This window comes from Carcharodon carcharias, chromosome 23 (genome assembly GCF_017639515.1).
Source record: "Carcharodon carcharias isolate sCarCar2 chromosome 23, sCarCar2.pri, whole genome shotgun sequence".
Lineage (NCBI taxonomy): Eukaryota > Metazoa > Chordata > Chondrichthyes > Lamniformes > Lamnidae > Carcharodon > Carcharodon carcharias.
Window position 1 is genome coordinate 22,157,276 of NC_054489.1, and position 18,252 is coordinate 22,175,527.

The 18,252-nt window shown below is 42.2% G+C and overlaps 2 protein-coding genes across 7 annotated transcripts in view; one reads left to right on the plus strand and one right to left on the minus strand.

The window, feature by feature from the left end:
• LOC121269041 (abl interactor 1-like) overlaps positions 1-18,252 on the plus strand; it is a 246,053-nt gene that overhangs the window by 91,486 nt on the left and 136,315 nt on the right. The window lies entirely within an intron of this gene.
• LOC121269040 (acyl-CoA-binding domain-containing protein 5-like) overlaps positions 1-18,252 on the minus strand; it is a 152,861-nt gene that overhangs the window by 51,485 nt on the left and 83,124 nt on the right. For all 6 annotated transcript variants that reach the window (XM_041173440.1, XM_041173439.1, XM_041173437.1 and 3 more), the window contains 2 exons: positions 14,657-14,707; positions 2,581-2,703 (listed from right to left, as the gene is read on the minus strand). In XM_041173440.1, coding sequence (XP_041029374.1) covers positions 2,590-2,703; positions 14,657-14,707 — 165 coding nt within the window. In that variant the 3' untranslated portion in view covers positions 2,581-2,589. The remainder of the gene's footprint in view (positions 1-2,580; positions 2,704-14,656; positions 14,708-18,252) is intronic.

Genomic DNA, 18,252 nt, shown 5'->3' on the forward strand with positions numbered 1-18,252 from the left:
GGCGAGGTCGTGTGAATTCCCGGCGGCCTTCACGGTGGGAACCACTCCCCGTTCCCACCATGGAACTTAGTCCTGGAAGGGAAAATTTCGCACTTGGAATTTACATTCAGATACTCCTCATTCACCCATTTCACAATCATTCCCTCCTGACTGACAATTGACTCACTCCCTTTGGAAGGGTCTAACCTGCCCTTGATCATCTGCCTGAGATCAGCAGTTCAAAGGCAGCACTTGTGACTGAACCCACATCTTCTCACTGCTCCACTATGGTAGGTGCCTTGCTCATAGTGGTTAAACAAGCCCAAATTCACCCAAAACCATGTCTGACTATTAAAGTGACAATTCTCCATAACCCAATATTTATAAGGGGGTTACTTCATGTGGATAAGACACAGAAATTGCTTCAAAGGCATACCAGGGGTGATTCAAAGGTATTTAAATTTTCATACCAAATCTGGACAGGATAATTGTAATAAATGAGGATAAAACCATTGGCCAGAAGCCCCAGAGTGTCACTGATGGCACCAGGTCTTGGTATAAGCAAGCTACTAAAGCTGTAGTTAATGTGCACTGCCAGTCTCAGATAATTAGCATCAGCATGAAATCTGGAGTTCACCATGACCAAGTCATGTCATTGGTTGCATTTGTGCAACTGTCACCAGGAGTATGGTAGCACAGTGGTTATGTTACTCAGCTCATGATCCAAAGACAAGAGTTCAAATCCCACCATGGAAATGTGGGATTTATATTCAAATAATTATTAAAATTTGGTATCAGTCATGGTAGCCAGGATTGTTGTTAAAAACCCATCTGGTTCACAAATGACCTTTGCGAAGGAAATCTGCCATCCTGACACAGTCAGGCCTCTATGTGACTCCAGACCTACAGCAGTTATTGCCCTTTGAAATAGCCTAGCAAGCCACTCAGTTGTATTCTAGATGGTGGCTCACTGCTGCCTCCTATTGGCCCTCCAGCTTCAAAAGTCTGCCTACACTACCCTTAATTAGATCAGTGGTTCAAAGGCAGCACTTGTGACTGAATCCACATCTTCTCTCTGCTTAGCAACCCAGCTCAGCGACCCGGGGAAAATCACAGCTAGATGACTATTCTCCACAGAGTGCGAGCTTCTGACTCCCATTTTACCATGACAATGATTTTCCAAATCCTGTGAGGGAAAATCCTGCCCGTAAATTCTACTTGTCTCTCTACAGATGCTGCCTGTCCTCCTGAGTATTTCCAGCATTTTCTTTTTTTCAACTGGATAACCCCTTAATCTTCTATGCTCAATGGAGTGCATAGAAATCTAGTCCATGCAACCTGTCCATCCAAACTAATAACTCTTTTAGCCCCATGCTTTCATTATCTCACGCTAATCAAGTTAAAAAGACATGAGACAGCTTGTTTGAAAGGACCTCGCTCTGCTACATTCTTCGGCAAGATCAGGATAATTTTACGAGGATAACTTTTCTGTTGCTATGAATTCAAACAAATTTACGAGCATACAAACAATGACGGACATGGTCCATTGAAATACTGTGTGCATCATAATAAGTACATTTCCCCATCTGAACCAAGCAAATGTGCAGCAACATAACGTTAAGAGTAGAAATACATCTTATTAGAGACTGTGCCCAGGTCAAGGCAAGAAGCTCCTTATTTCACCATTTCCACTAGGTGGCTGAATAAGAACTCAAAATTCTTGCAAATACCACCCAATGCCACCCATATTTCATCATACTTCTCACGTTCCATCTACATTCACAACTGTTAAGCATTGAAAGGAAGCCACAGCACTCGCAACTGGCTCTGAAGTAAATAATAGCCAGGAATAAGCTCAAAACAGATGTAGTTTTACAAAAAGTAACAAAGTGACCTTCGTTTGTAACTTTATAGGAGCCAGTTTTTTTTTGCATTTGTAATAAGAGCTTTCCAAAACACATAATGGAATGAGGATTGGGGGGTAGGGGAGGTGGGATTTCATACAGCTCAGCTGCTTCGGTTGAGTCAAACTCAACACGCCAAATAGCTATCTGGAAGTTTTCCAAAAAAACTGCAGCGAGTCCTCTGCCCAACGCAAAGTAATTTTCACTTCACAAACAGTCTCTGAATCCCTTTAATTGCTGAGTAATTCAAGCTTTATTGTGTTTGTTTCCATTTGGTGCTGTCAGAACCATGTGGGTGTGGCTAAGACTGTGGCTGGAATCTGGCAACAACAGCCCGAAGTCCACATCACATGGACAAGGGAGAGTAACGACTATAAACAAATAGTATCTCAGCTAGTAAAGGGGACTGGTGGCCAAGATTTTTTTTCCAGCATTTTAGGGTTATTTTGGGAAAGATCTCTTTGATTAAAATAAAACAATTGCGCAGAACTAATGCTTCCTCATGCTCCTGTAGCTTCGAATTCCCATAGCTAATAATGGAGAGTTCAGGCATTTCTGGGTGGGACCAACACTTCGTATGAACTGACACGTCCTAACGACATAATGCTATAATGCAAAACAATGTGTAGGCATGGATTGACCCAGATGGATCAAACAAATTTAAAGAAGCTGATACCCGGAGGTGATTAACACTTACCGCAATTTTTCAGCTCCTCCTTCTGCGAAGAAAAACATGCACTATCCACTGAGCAACGAAAGGCCACACAACTAGAAACAGCATCGTCCGTCCCGATGGACCAAACACCCACCTGGAAGTTCTCTAAGAGACATAACAGAGTCCATTCTCATTCCAGGGATGGGTCAGCTCTGACAGTTGATTATTTGAAAGATTACAACGATCATCAAATCGCATTCAAGTGATTTTGCAAGTAAACAGCACAAAATACAATAGAAAGTCGTGGAATAACACACACCATCAATTAGACTGGGAACATGGATTAGGTGGCTTGCAGTTAATAGGAGCAGACCAGGCTTGTCCAGCTGGTGGTCCGTGGGCCGCAAGCTGCTCAATGTGGCCCATGGGAGGTGATGGCATAGTGGTATTGTCCCTGGACTAGTAATCCTTGGATGGTGAAATCTGAGTTCAATAAAAATCTAGAATTAAAAGTCTAATGATGACTATGAAACCATTGTCGATCGTTGTAAAAACCCATCTGGTTCACTAATGTCCTTTGGGAAGGAAATCTGCTGTCCTTACGTGGTCTGGCCTACATGTGACTCCAGAACCCACAGAAATGTGGTTGACTCTTAAAATGCCCTCTGAACAAGGGCAATTAGAGATGGGCAATAAATGCTGGCCTAGCCAGTGACACCTACATTCCATGAATGAATAAATATAAATGGAGCCACTGTTCAAAAGCTGGTAGGAATGTGCAGGGAAGTGAATTTCAAGATTTTGCAAGGGGCTGCTCCTACAATCATAGGCCGTTCCTTTCCAATGTTTGAGGGAAAGAAACATTCTCTGATTGGAGAAGCAGCGAACGCTGGTGGCCATGATTGTGCTGAGGGCTGCCAGGCTTGAGGGAAGCAGGGCTGCGGCCCTGGGAGCCAAGGTATGGCAGGGTTGGAGTCTGGGGAGAATGAATTTGCGGTGGGCCCTGGGAGGAGACAGTACCATGGTGGGTATGGAGGAGTGAGTGAGTGTGAGATTGGCTTAATCTCAGTTTTCTCACCCACTGTCACCACCACATACGCCAACACATATACACACACAGCCACTCGCAGTGGGTGAGGGTGAGGGAATGAGCACCCTGAGATTGGGAATGAACCAGACACACACACACACTGACCCTTTCACACTGTGGTCAATTGGACAAGCCTGGAGTAGACTAACCACCATTTCACTGTGATAATTTAGTATAAAATGGAATATAATTGATAGGGAACAAGAGAGAGAATGGAAACTCTGCTGTAGAGCTATTTAGGCCATTGCTTAGTCATCATGGGTGCCTAACATCAAACCCACTCGCCATTGTGTGATGATTGAACATAGGAACATAAGAACATAAGAAATAGGAGGAGAAGACCATTTGACCCGCGAGACTGCTCCACCATTCAAAACATTCATGGTTGATCTTCTGCCTTCACTTCACTTTCCTGCCTGCTCCCTATGTCCTTTGATTCCCCAAGAGATCAAAAATCTATCAATTTCAGTCTTGAATATACTCAACGATGGTGCATTTACAACCTCCTGGGTTAAACAATTCCAAAGATTCACAATCCTCCCAGTGAAGAAATTTATCCTCATCTCGGTCCTAAATGATCTATCCCTTATCTGGAGACTGTGCCCTTGTGTTTTAGATTCACCAGCCCGGGGAAACAACCTCTCAGTGCCCTGTCAAGCCTTAAACGACTGACAGCAAGTCAGTTTTGACAGTCAGGCTGCTACAAAAGGCATTGTGATAGACTTCCTGATATCTCAATAGATAAATGCATTGAGTGGCATGACAATGAGCAGTGGAGACCAGGAATGTCTCAGGATTAAAGCCAGTGCAGCGCCGAGTTAGCTCATTTTAACCAGGATGGTGAAAAACTACTGCCCGTTGGGAGTGAAAGATCAGAGTTCCTGCTGCTGATCATTATCCAGTGATGGAAAGAGCTTGTATTTGAGCATCAGGGCATGGTGACGATGTCTGTCCACAATTGAATATTCAATTCATGATCATTTTTCAAGCTCATGCTTGGTGTAACCACTTGGGCACTTATCAGAATGTTGCCCATTCCCATGGGACCATAAAGAACAAAAAGTGCCTCCATTATCTTCTGCAGCAGAGGAGAAATTGGGAAATGGAAAATAAATCACTTGGCCGGGATTTGTTCTGGTTATTTCCTGTCCTGTAAAGCCTACATATAGTGGCTGTGTGTATGGATCCCTTAGTGGATGGCACACCGATACCATCCAAAATGACCTCAAGATCCAAACTATGTCATAGAACCCCAATTTGTTCGCAGTAATGAAATTCCTTCAATTTCGGGCCGAGCACTGGCTAAACTGAGGCCCGCTCAAAACATTTTCAGGTGGGAGGATTGGTGGTAGGTTTACTTCTGATATTTATATTTTTCTACTCCCAACATTCTCAAATATGCTTTCACCTTCCAGCTCATTGCCCATCTCACTCAAAAATAACATGCTAGGCAAAAATCAAGGGCACTGAGTCTGGAGATGATGAACAACATCTTAAGGGTTTCAGTGACTAAGAGCTTGAAGTATAGATGGAGACAGGCAACATTGTACAAGTGAAAGTAAGCAATCTTGGTATTGCTAGGTTATGAGATTTAAAGTCCAGCTGAGGGTCAAACAGGACATCAAGGTTGCAAAACATCTGATTCAGGTCAGGGATAAGAATCTAGTCAATGGCAAGGAAGCAGAGCTTTTGGCAGGAATGGAAGATAGTGTTTTCAGCAATGTCAACCATAGCTCAGTTGGTAACACTTGTGCTTCTGAGGCAGAAGGCTGTGGGTTCAAATACAAACCAGAGAACTGAGCACAAAATCTGGGCTGACAATCCGCTGCAACCAAGTCTGCTCCCTAAGGGGGATATAAAAGATCGTCTGACGCTATTTTGAAGAAAAGCAGGAAAGGTCTCCTTGGTTTTCTGGTCAACATTTATCCATCAATCAACAAAACAGATTGTCCGGCCATTATCATACAGCTGTTTTTGGGAACTAGCTCCACACAAATTGTGTGCTATATTTTTTATAGTACAACAGTAATTACACTGAATTTCATTGGCTATAAAGCATTTTGCGATGTATGAGTCATGAAAAGTGCTACATAAAAGAAAGTCTTTTGTTGCTCTTTTCCTGATGTTGACCTGGAGGAGGTTATAACTCATCCAAAACTTGATGTTGAACAGCACAAGAACACCAAGAAGTAAGAGAGATGAGGTACTGGCAGTCATCAATCTCACTGTGAAACAGTGGATGATGATAGCTAAGGAAGAGGAGGTGCTGCTTAAGATATTGTGGAAAATTGGGTCAGGACTGAAACACCATGGGCACAGTCACAAGTGATTATTTATAACTGTGGCTAGGGCATTTCAATGCTGTAAGGAGGAGGATTCCATCAGTTAATTTTGTGTTCACAGAGCTGGGAGATAATAACACATTTGAGAACCTTAGAGATAACCTTAGAGAGGTAACACTGATTGAAAATTGGAGACCAAATTAGAAAACTGGAATTCTCCAACTGGGGTTCTCCAACCCCACTAATTATAGTTTGCCAACCTGAAAATGACCCATTTATCCGGAATCTGTTTCCTGTTAGTTAGCCAATCCTCTATCCATGCCAATATATTACTTCGTACACAATGAGCTCTTATCCAATTTCACCAATATCACCAACTTCAACACCTCTGTGTTCTTTTGTTCTTTTGTCTGTGACATCTTTTGATGATCTGCTCCTATCCTAACACCTCCCCCCCCCCCAACCCCCCACCTTAAACCAGCTTATATTTCCTTCTCCTTGTAAAGAAAAATCAGTTCTGTTGAAGGGTCACGAGGACTCGAAAAGTCAGCTCTTTTCTTCTCCGCCGATGCTGCCAGACCTGCTGAGTTTGTCCAGGTAATTCTGTTTTTGTTTTGAGCTCTTATCCTGTTTAATAATTTTCATATTCTATTTTGTTCTGATTTAATACTTTTTCTGTCAAGCCAGCAAAGTGGCTGGTTTGATCACTGTAATAGCCAAAACTCTTGGCATCTAATAGGTGGATTAAAAACAAACTGAACTACAATTATTTTATAAAATATGCTTGTGAACGTAAATGATTGAAAACTCAATAAAGCAAGAAAAAAGTAGTGTGCTTTACATCAAATTTCAAAAATATTGTGGTGGGATCCAAGGATGAAGTACCAGGATATTTGAGTTAAATTTGTCTGGTTGACTCCTAGTACCTGGAGCTCACTAACACATCCAAATAAAATCAGTTTGACTGAAGTTCTCTTTTCTGAGTAATAACTTCAGCTTTCAAAAACATGGGCTGGTCAGTGGGATCTTGTGGCCTTGCCGATGTGAATGGAGATTTCAATGGCTCACCAGCCCCAACATGGGGTGGGGGTGGGGGTGGATAATTTAAACCAAGGTACAGCATTTTATGCAATAGCAAATTCAAATTTCATAGCTTAAAGTGAGCAGGATTAAATTGTTTTTTTCTCCCTTCATAAAACACAATTTGAGGATAACATTCTCCAAGGAAACATTTTTTGAGAGATGTATAACTGCAGCTGCTATAACAGCCTTATTAATATGACAGACTGAAGTCATTCACTGTATGTGAACATTTCTAAGAAGTATGGTACGGCACTGTATAAAAACAAGTCTTCCCTTCTCAAGTCAATGTTCTGTAAGTGTTGAAGATACTCATGTCAAAAGGAACACACCAGGGAAGAGATACTTATTTGTGTTGGCTGATAAAGTCCTTTAATTTTATGAGTTTTATTTGTGGAAAATTTCTGGAAAGGCATTAAGGTTTCCACTGCAGGAGGTGACAACCTTCTTGCTTTCAGAAGTCAAAGCTACTTGGTCCAGATGAAATACTTGACATTTCAGCTGATGCAACAGATCCCTCTTGTGGGCAAATTGCATTGGTTTGCACTGCAAAAAGGCCTGAAACCTTCTACAGTTGTAGGGGGTTATCTTGATTGCTGTTTCATCTGCTTACTTCAACTTTTTGAAGAGCTCAGAAACTCAGAGAAAATACCTGAACAAACCTGCGTGAATTGATGCTCCCAAACAAATAACAGTTCAACATAAACTCATGCCAACTGGTTCCTGTTCTGAATAATGCTGGATGAGTTAGCTCTCTCAAGATAGCGTTAAAGATAATACATTTGGTTAAATTGGGGAGTGCTTTTTAGAATGCATCCAAGACTGCTTCCTAGATATATTGAAAGAAATATTGATTGGCATGGTTCCAGGAAATAAAGTAGGCTAATTAGCTATTGTAAGAGCAGAAAGTACAATTGGAAAATAGCGACTATCATATAGTTAGGTTCAATATAAAACAAAAAAGGATGATGAAGATAGAAAATTCTCAATGTTAGACCGAAAAGGGAAAATTCAAAGAGAAAAAAGGACATATGCCTATAGTATGGTGGAAGTGAATTAGAAGGGTATAATGAGCGACTGTTAGGAATAGCTGCAGGAAAGGAATTGATAATGAAACAATCAGTAGAACTCAAGATGGATAGGTCACTGGGCACTACATTTAGTCTACGCTGTTGCAGAGGAGAGTTAGCAAAGGCTCCAGTCACTATTTTTCCAACCTCCTTACACATGTAAATTTTTTCAGGGGACAGAGGGTAACATATATACCTCAATTCAAAAAAGGATAGAAGGATAAACCAAGTAATTATAGATCTGTTAGTCTAACTTCAGTTCTGGGCAAACACTTAGAAACCACAATTACCATAGTTGTTGGTGTATAAGTTGATCTTAGAAGCCTTGAAAAATCCCTCCAAAAACAGCTGGGGGGGGGAGGTGGTCGACTTATACGCTGAATATAATGATGAACCTCCAGCAAGGGTGTGGGTGGCCACCATTTCGAGATGTCATCAGCATCCGATGCAAAGAGTGGCTGTGTCTTAAGCTCCCGTGCATCTTTGACACACAGCTTGCATCCAGTTATAAGGTACCAGTAATTAAAACATGCATTTGTGGGGTGAAAAATTGAAGCTGACTACTAATGCAAGTATAGAATGTCACTTCTGAACAGAATGGGGTGGTATCAACTTAGATACCGAGTATATGCAAAAACACGATTTTTGGGGCTGGAACAGTGTGGTCCTCGTATATGCTGGGCAACTTATACACTGTGATTTACGGTAAGTATAAATTTTGTGAAAATTTAGAAATGCGTGAGTTAATCAAGACCAGACATCACAACTATCTTAAAGGAAAGTCGTGTTTGACAACTCCAATACTCTTTTTTTGTTAAACAGGAGATTGTCGTAGACACGGTGTATATTAATTTAAGAGGTGTTCCCTAGGTGCCAGTGCTAGGTTCAGTTTTTATTTTGGTACACGTAGATGATTGAGAATGAGGAACATATTATCAAAGTTTACTGATAACACAAAAGTGGGGGTTACACAAACAGAAAGGAAGATGGTTAAAAAATACCTTAGGAGGACACAGGCAGATTCCTGGCATGGGCACAGGTGGTAAATCTGAAGTAGTACATTTTGGGAGGGGGGTGGGGGGAAGAAGTGGGAATATATATTCAATGAATAAATGCTGAAGACTGTAGAGGAACAAAACAGCCTTAGAGATTCTAAAATCCTTGGAAATAAGAAGTTCAGGTGGTTAACATTATAAACAAACTACTAACATTTTAGGTTCCATCAACAGGAGCAGAAAGTACACAAGTATATATATATATATTACATCCATAAAATATATACACCTACAGTACTGTGTGTAGTTTTGGATCCACCATTACAGAAAGGACATTAAAGACATATAAAGCATACAGCATAGATAATGTCAGGGATGGGAACTAATAAGTGAGGTTAAGAGTTGAGATACTGGGACTAATTCCACCACAGTAGAAAAGGGTAAGAGGAGATTTAATTGAGGTTTGTAAAGTTAGGAAGGATTTTGATGGATGAGAAGGGAAAGGCTTTTTCAAACAGTAGTGGAGTTAGTGAAGAGGAGTAATCCATTTTAAACTATTAGTAAGTGTGTGGAGAGAAGTTGGGAAATGTCTTTACTTGGCATTAAGACTAAAGAATGTTTTATCACTAAGAGTAGTTGAGACAGAGACCATTGCACCTTTTTAAAGAGACAGGGACATAGGGACAGAGCAGATTAATGGGATTAGTTTTAGTTTTTTTTAGAAAAGAGTCATGACAATGCAATGGCATGATTGGGAAATTTGCAGATGACACAAAAATTAGCCATGTAGTTGATTGTGAAGAGGATAGCTGTTGAATTCAGAATGATATCAATGGTTTGGCTGAAATGGGCGGATAACTGGCAAAAGGAATTCAATCCACTGAAGTGTGAGGTAATGTATTTGGGGAGAGCAAACAAAGCAAAGAAATACACCAAAACGAGAGGGGTAGAGGAAATGAGAGACTTTGGAGTGCAGGTCTCTGAAGGTGGCAGGACAGGTAGTCAAGAAAGCATATGGAATGGTTTCCTTTATTGGGCAAAGGATTGAATACAAAAGCAGGGATGTAATGTATAAAATGCTGGTTAGGTCACAGCAGGAATTTTTGTACAGTTCTGGTCACCACATTACAGGAAGGACATAATTGCTTCAGAGTGCAGAGGAGATTTACAAGAATGTTGCCAGGGTTTGAAAATTGCAGCTATTGAAGAAAGGTTGGATAGGTTAGGGCTGCTTTCCTTGGAACAGAGGGGGCTGAGGGGTGACTTAATTGTGGTGTACAAGATATAACAGGTCTAGATAGAGTAGACGCGAAAGATCTGTTTCCCCTAGCGGAGAGGTACTTACCAGGGGCACAGATTTAAGGCAAAATATTAAAAAAACCTGGAAAAACTCAGCAGGTCTGGCAGCATCGGAAGAGAAGAGTACAGTTGATGTTTCGAGTCCTCATGACCATTCAACAGAACTAAGTAAAAATAGGAGAGGGGCGAAATATAAGCTGGTTTAAGAGGGGTGGGGGGGGGGGGAAAGAGAGAGAGAGAGAGAGAGAGAAAGCGGGGGAGGGGTGGTTGTTGGGACAAGCAAGCAGTGATAGAAAGAGATAACCAAAAGATGTCACAGACAAAAGAACAAAGAGCTGTTGAAGGTGGTGATATTATCTAAAAGAATGTGCTAATTAAGAATGGATAGCAGGACAAGCAAGATAGCTCTAGTGGGGGTGGGGTGAAATAAGACTTAAAGGGCATAAAAGGTATAGATAAATGATCGGTGGAATACATTAAAAATAATGGAAATAGGTGGGAAAAGAAGAATCTATATAAATTATTGGAAAAAACAAGGAGGAGGGGGAAGAAATGGAAAGAGGGTGGGGATGGAGGAGGGAGTTCATGATCTAAGATTGTTGAACTCAATATTCAGTCCGGAAGGCTGTAAAGTGCCTAGTCAGAAGATGAGGTGCTGTTCCTCCAGTTTGCGTTGAGCTTCACTGGAACAATGCAGCAAGCCAAGGACAGACATGTGGGCAAGAGAGCAGGGTGGAGTGTTAAAATGGCAAGCAACAGGGAGGTCTGGGTTATGCTTGCAGACGGACTGAAGGTGTTCCGCAAAGCGGTCACCCAGTCTGCGTTTGGTCTCTCCAATGTAGAGGAAACCGCATTGGGAGCAACGAATGCACTAGACTAAGTTGAAGGAAATGCAAGTGAAATGCTACTTCACTTGAAAGAAGTGTTTGGGCCCTTGGACGGTGAGGAGAGAGGAAGTGAAGGGGCAGGTGTTGTATATCTTGCGTTCGCATGGGGAGATGCCGTAGGAGGGGGTTGAGGAGTAGGGGGTGATGGAGGAGTGGACCAGGGTGTCACGGAGGGAACAATCCCTACGGAATGCCACGGGGTGGGGGGGGGGGGGAGGTGAAGGGAAGATTGTTTGGTGGTGGCATCATGCTGGAGTTGGCGGAAATGGTGGACGATGATCCTTTGAATGCGGAGGCTGGTGGGGTGATAAGTGAGGACAAGGGGGACCCTATGATGTTTCTGGGAGGGAGGAGAAAGCATGAGGGCAGATGCACGGGAGATGGGCTGGACACGGTTGAGGGACCAAATGCAGACTGGGTGACCGCTTTGTGGAACACCTTCGGTCTGTCCGCAAGCATAACCCAGACCTCCCTGTTGCTTGCCATTTTAATACTCCACGCTGCTCTCTTGCCCACATGTCTGTCCTTGGCTTGCTGCATGTGAAGCTCAACGCAAACTGGAGGAACAGCACCTCTTCTTCTAACTAGGCACTTTACAGCCTTCCAGACTGAATATTGAGTTATATAATAATTTATAAATATAATAATTATATAATAATTTATGTAGATTTTTCTTTTCCCACCTATTTTCATTATTTTTAATGTATTCCACCGATCATTTATCTATACCTTTTATGCCCTTTTAGTCTTATTTCACCCCCCCTCCACTAGAGCTACCTTGCTATCCATTCTTAATTAGCACATTCTTTTAGATAATATCACCACCTTCAACACTTCTTTGTTCTTTTGTCTGTGACATCTTTTGGTTATCTCTGTCTATTACTGCTTGCTTGTCCCAACAACCACCCCCAAATCAGCTTATATTTCACCCCTCTCCTATTTTTACTTAGTTCTGTTGAAGGGTCATGAGGACTCGAAACGTCAACTGTACTCTTCTCCGCCGATGCTGCCAGACCTACTGAGTTTTTCCAGGTATTTTTTATTTTTTGTTTTGGATTTCCAGCATCTGCAGTTTTTTGTTTTTATCTCACAGATTTAAGGCAATTGGTAGAAGGATCAGCAGGGTCATGAGGAAAACTTCTTCACCCAGAGGGTAGTGAGTGTCACCCCCTCACAGTGGAATTTACTGCCTGCTTTGGTGCCGGAAACATAAGCCACCCGCTCATTTAAAAGGTACCTGGATCTGCAACTAAAGTGCTGTAACCTGCAAGGCTACAGACCAGGCGCTGGAAGGTGGGATTAGAATGGGTGGCTAGTTTTTTATTTTTTATTTTTCAATTGATGCAAACACGATGGGCTGAATAGCCTCTTTCTGTGCCATAACTTTTCTATGGTTCTGTGGTTCTAATGGGCCCTAAGACCTCCTGTGCTGACTTTGTGTCTGTGGACACTAAGCATGAAACAGCAACATAGGTATTAGCTGGACTCAAAAATATGCATTGCGTCACGGCATCACATCCTTCAAGCCTGTGAGAAATTGCAAGCTCATTCAAAAGCTATACTGCATAATGTATTGCATGAGAAATATAATCCACCAAAAGATATTTGTGGTTATTTGTAGAATGGTTCTACTTTTCGTATTCTAATGAATCGCTTTTTCATTACTTGCTATGTCTTCCTGTTTTCTCTATCTTACCTGTAAATAAATGATATGAGCAGCTTAGCCTTCATGCATTTTTCTGATTGTGATATTTACTTTTTGTTTTGGTGAAGACATAATATTTTTTATTCATTCATGGGATGTGGGTGTCATTGGTGAGGCCAGCATTTATTGCCCATCCCTAACTGCCCTTGAGAAGATGGTGGTTAGCTGCCTTCTTGAACCGCTGCAGTCCATGTGGTGTAGGTACACCCACAGTGCTGTTAGGGAGGGAGTTCCAGGATCTTGACCCAGCGACAGTAAAGGAACGGTGATATATTTCCAAGTCAGGATGGTGGATGGTGGATGGCTTGGCGGGGAACTTGCAAGTGGTGGTGTTCCCATGTATTTGCTGCCCTTGTCCTTCTAGATGGTTGTGGTTGAGGGTGTGCAAGTTGTTGTCTAAGGAGCCTTGGTGAATTCCTGCAGTGCATCTTGTAGATGGTATGCACTGCTGCCACAATGCGTTGGTGGTGGAGGGAGTGAATGTTTGTGGATAGGGTGCCAATCAAGCAGGCTGCTTTATCCTTTGAGGACTCTGGGTCTATACTCAATGGAGTTTAGAAAGATGAGGGGGGATCTGATTGAAACATACAGAATACTGAAAGGCCTGGATAGAGTGGACGTGGGGAAGATGTTTCCATTAGTAGGAGAGACTAGGACCTGAGGGCACAGCCTCAGAGTATAGGTAAGACCTTTTAGAACAGAGATGAGGAGAAACTTCTTTAGCCAGAGAGTGGTGAATCTATGGAATTCATTGTCACAGAAGGCTGTGGAGGCCAAGTCATTGAGTGTATTTAAGACCGAGATAGATAAGATCTTGACTGGTAAGGGGATCAAAGGTTACGGGGAGAAGGCGGGAGAATGGGGTTGAGAAATCTATCAGCCATGATTGAATGGCGGAGCAGACTCAATGGGCTGAATGGCCTAATTTCTGCTCCTATGTTTTATGGTCTTATGATCCTGGATGCTGTCAAGTTTCTTGAGTGTTGTTGGAGCTGTACTCATCCAGGCAAGTGGAGAGTATTCCATCACACTTCTGACTTGTGCCTTGTAGATGGCGGACAGGTTTTGGGGAGTCAGGAGATGAGTTACTTGCCACAGGATTCCTAGTCTCTGACCTGCTCTTGTAGCGACAGTATTTATATGGCTAGTCTAGTTCAGTTTCTGGTCAATGGTAACCCCCAGGATGTTGATAGTGGGGGATTCAGCGATGATAATGCCATTGAATGTCATGGGACAATGGTTGGATTCTCTCTTGTTGGAGATGGTCATTTGCTGGCACTTGTCAGCCTAAGCGGTGACCAGTTAGCTCAGATTGTTACAGCATGGTGCCAAAAACATAAGGGCATGCTGGAAATCCTGTGATCTCCACTGCACTATAGCATAGCCAAGGAGTAATTTATTAGTTCTACATGAGGCACAAAGTCACAGATTTTAGTTCATAGGAGACTTAGACTGTTGTGAACATATAATGTTCGGAAAAAGCCTAAACTTTGACAGGGGTCCACATCCACTACAATTGGCAACCTTCTCTTATTCCTGTTGTAAGGGGAAAGCACTTAATGAAGAAGAAAACACTTTAAAAAATGCTTACTGCTGGGCCTTCCCCTCAATATAACTGTGATACCAAATAACGTAAGAGGTAAAAAAGATGTGCAATGTGGTCGGAAATTATTAAATAAAACTGCTTTCATGACACTAGAGATTTTTCACCTTATGACCAGGCGTTTTCAAGTATGGAGGTTGTAAGCCAGCTGTTTGCACCTGTAATAAGACAGTAAAAATATATATTAACCATATACATTGATCTCATACCTCAGTGAATTCCTATTACTACCTAAGCCAGGAGAAAGCACTCAGTGGAACATAATCAAGCAATGTGAGATCTGTATTTCTGGGATTGTTGACATAGAACTCAATAACATACCCATGAGAGGATTATGCTGAAAATGAGTGTATTTGTGGGAATCAGACTATCAATGAGCAGCTGTACATCTATTCCAGTATTTCATTTCTGGCCCTGTCTCATTGCTATTTTAAGAGTGTTTGTAGTGCATAGTTAAAATTTTCACGAGAAACAGATTTGTGAGGAAACTTTTTCTAGTTAGCAAATGTTAAGCTTTTCTACCTGTTACCCAATCATTCTGACTCATCTTTTAGATGTATAAATTTAAACGGAGTAACTGGATTGGATCTGTTCAATTTAATTTACAAGATTTATTTCTCACTTTCTTGAGGAATTCGACAGGAATGATGTGAAATCAGTGGAAGAAATAGAGGACAAAAGCAAGGTTAAATTCAAAGGAAATCAGTGAACATCAATTTTTAATTCGAATATCATTGAACCTCAAGAAAAATGCAAGAGACTAATAACACATGGTTAAGTTGAATGACAAACCACTTTTATGGCCCCCCATAGCAGTTCCATAAGTTTGGTTTTTAAGGTACTGGTTCCACTTCTGTAGGTCCCATGTTATTCCATATACCTCATGAATTGATCAGTCTTTTTGTCGGTTACAGTCGATGATGACATCAAGGGGCTCTGTTGCATCTGCTCTTAGTTGCTTTACCCAGCAGAACCAATAAGAGAGATACTTAAACACACTATAAGCAGTGTGATAAACTTATCCAAGCTTGCTCTACCTCCAGAAATTGGGGCTGAAAGCCAGTTCTGGGATGCACCTCCAATGTGCTACTGACTTCACTGCATGCGTTGTTTCCACATATCATCAAGCAATGTACATTTTGACTTCACCAATTCAATGGGTGTAAATCTCAGGATCAACAAGGGAATTAAAGACTTTGAAAGGTTAAAAATTGGGCAAAAGTAACTTTTTATTGATCAGTTAAAGAATGATTTTAAAGGTGTCTTGGTATGAGCTTATGTCTTGCTCCAGATCCCCATCCAGTAGCCTCTGCTGGAAGTATCTGCCATGTGTGGCTGTTGAGTAAGGATATGATCTGGCTCAGCTGTGAGCGATATCATTCCAAGTCAGAAGAACGTGCAGCTTGGAGGGGAGCTTGCAGGTGGTGGTGTTTCCCATGCATTTGCTGTCCTTGCCCTTCTAGGTGGTAGAGGTCCCAAGTTTGGAAGGTGCAATGGAAGAAGCCTTGACAAGTTGCTGCAGTGCATCTTGTATATTGCACACACTGTTGCCACTATGCTTTGGTAGTGGAGGGAATGAATGTTTAATGTGGTGAAGTGTGGGGGTGGATAGTCTGTTAACCACTTGAGTGAAATACTGCCAAGTCACTAACCATTCTGTAACTATAGTCCGACATAAGTCATTGCCTTCAGGGAAAGAGTAAGGAGGATAAAAGCTGAGGTGGAGAAACCATGTATGAGTATTTATTGGGAATACTACATGAGAAATGGTTCAAAATTTGTTCCATGTGTAATACTTATAATAATTAATAATCCGAGGTACATGTAGATAGCCATAATTTAACAATGCTGCATCTTTCCTCAATCTGATTCTCTGATTCCATGGGCAGGATATTGCCGTTGGCATGTGGGGACGTGCGATGACGTTGGGCGTGCGTCCCGACGTCATTTCGATATTGAGTTCGGCGAGCACGTGCCGGAGGCAGCTGCGCACCCGCCGAACTGTCAAAGGACTATTAAAGCCATTAAAAGCTTAGCCTCAGGGAGATGAGTGCGCTCTTTCATGTGCATGCGCGAAAGAGTGCACTATTGGCTCAGGGAATACTCCCCTGTCCGCAGAGGGAGCGTATAGCGCTTCCTGGCGGACGTCACACTGGGCGGGCCTTAATTGGCCCACCCACGTAAAATGGCGGCCCACCCCTGATCGGGGGTGCTCCTCCACACGCCCCGCTCCTAAACTCCCTAAACTCCTAAAATCTCAGCACACATCCACTCTTTTAACATGAATTCAATAAATTCTGAATTGAAAGAATCGCCAGTCATTTTAAGCATTTAGAACACTAAAGCGATAATAGTTGAGGTGACTGGTATTTAAGTACCGACACTTTCCTACATTAGTTAACAAAATGTGAGGTCAAAACAGCCAGGGAGGTGTTTAAATAGGAAAGGATAAAATATTTATGCTTCCAAAGGCACTTTGCTGTAGTAGATACAGACAAATGCCACAAATCTGACACTAGAGCAACATCCGTAATTTAGTGACACAGTGGTAACAAACATAGGTTAGACACTGAAATAGTTGGATTCTTCAATAAGTCCAATTCATAAGTCAGTCAGAATTATTGACCAACAGTTAGGAAAAATTACAACATGATCACACAGAGGTGTCTTACAGTACCTACACCAACAGGACTCCTACGTCAGAGACTCCCTGATCATCATTGTACTACCAAGAGAAAGCATTCAGGAAATGATATCAGTGTCTTTGCTGGGGTCCCTTATTTGCTTTCCAAATGGTAGCTCGGGGCATTGAGTAAGAACTAGTATCTTGGCACCCACTGGAGTAAGACATGTAAAGGAGAAAAAGGGAATTCATACTCTCAGGAAATGAATGAAATAATATATCTTTAAGTAAAATATTTTCAGCTGGGGGTGTGATCAGTTATTTTTAATACTTTTATGGGATGCAGGTGTTGCTGGATAGGTCAGCAATTATTGCCCATCCCTAACTGCCCTCGAAAAGAGGGTGGTGAGTCACCTTCTTGAACTGCTGCAGCTCATGTGGTGCTCCAAGTCAGGATGGTGTGTGGCTTGGAGGGAAACTTGCAGTTGGTTGTGTTCCTATACATTTGCTGCCCTTGTCCTTCTATGTGGTACAGGCTATGGGTTTGGAAGGTGCAGCCGAAGAAGCCTTGGTGAATTGTTGCAGTGCATCTTTCATATGGCAGACACTGCTGCCACTGTGCATTGGTAGTGGAGGGAATGAATATTTAAGGTTGTGAGGAGTATGCTGATCAAGGAGGCTGCTTTGTCCTGGATGGTGTAGAGCTCCTTGAGTGACGTTAGAGCTGCACTCATCAAGGAAAGTGGAGAGTATTCCATCACACTCCTGACTCATGCCATGGTGGACAAGTTTAGTTGAGTTGTCCTGCCTGATACCAGCCACCAAGTGGACAATAGGAGAAGGTACAGAGTTTTCAGAAATGCTGCAAAGACATTGGCCTGAATTTTCCCGTTGGCGGTTTGAGGGCAGGACCCGCTCGCCGACAGGAAAATGACGCAGGATGACGTCGGGAGGAACCCCCGATGTCACCTTGGTCCCTTTAAATTTTTAGGAAGGTGGGTGGACAGCAAAATCAGCTGTCCACCCGCTGACCTGTCAATGGCCAAATGAGGCCATTGACAGGCTAATTAAGATCATTAA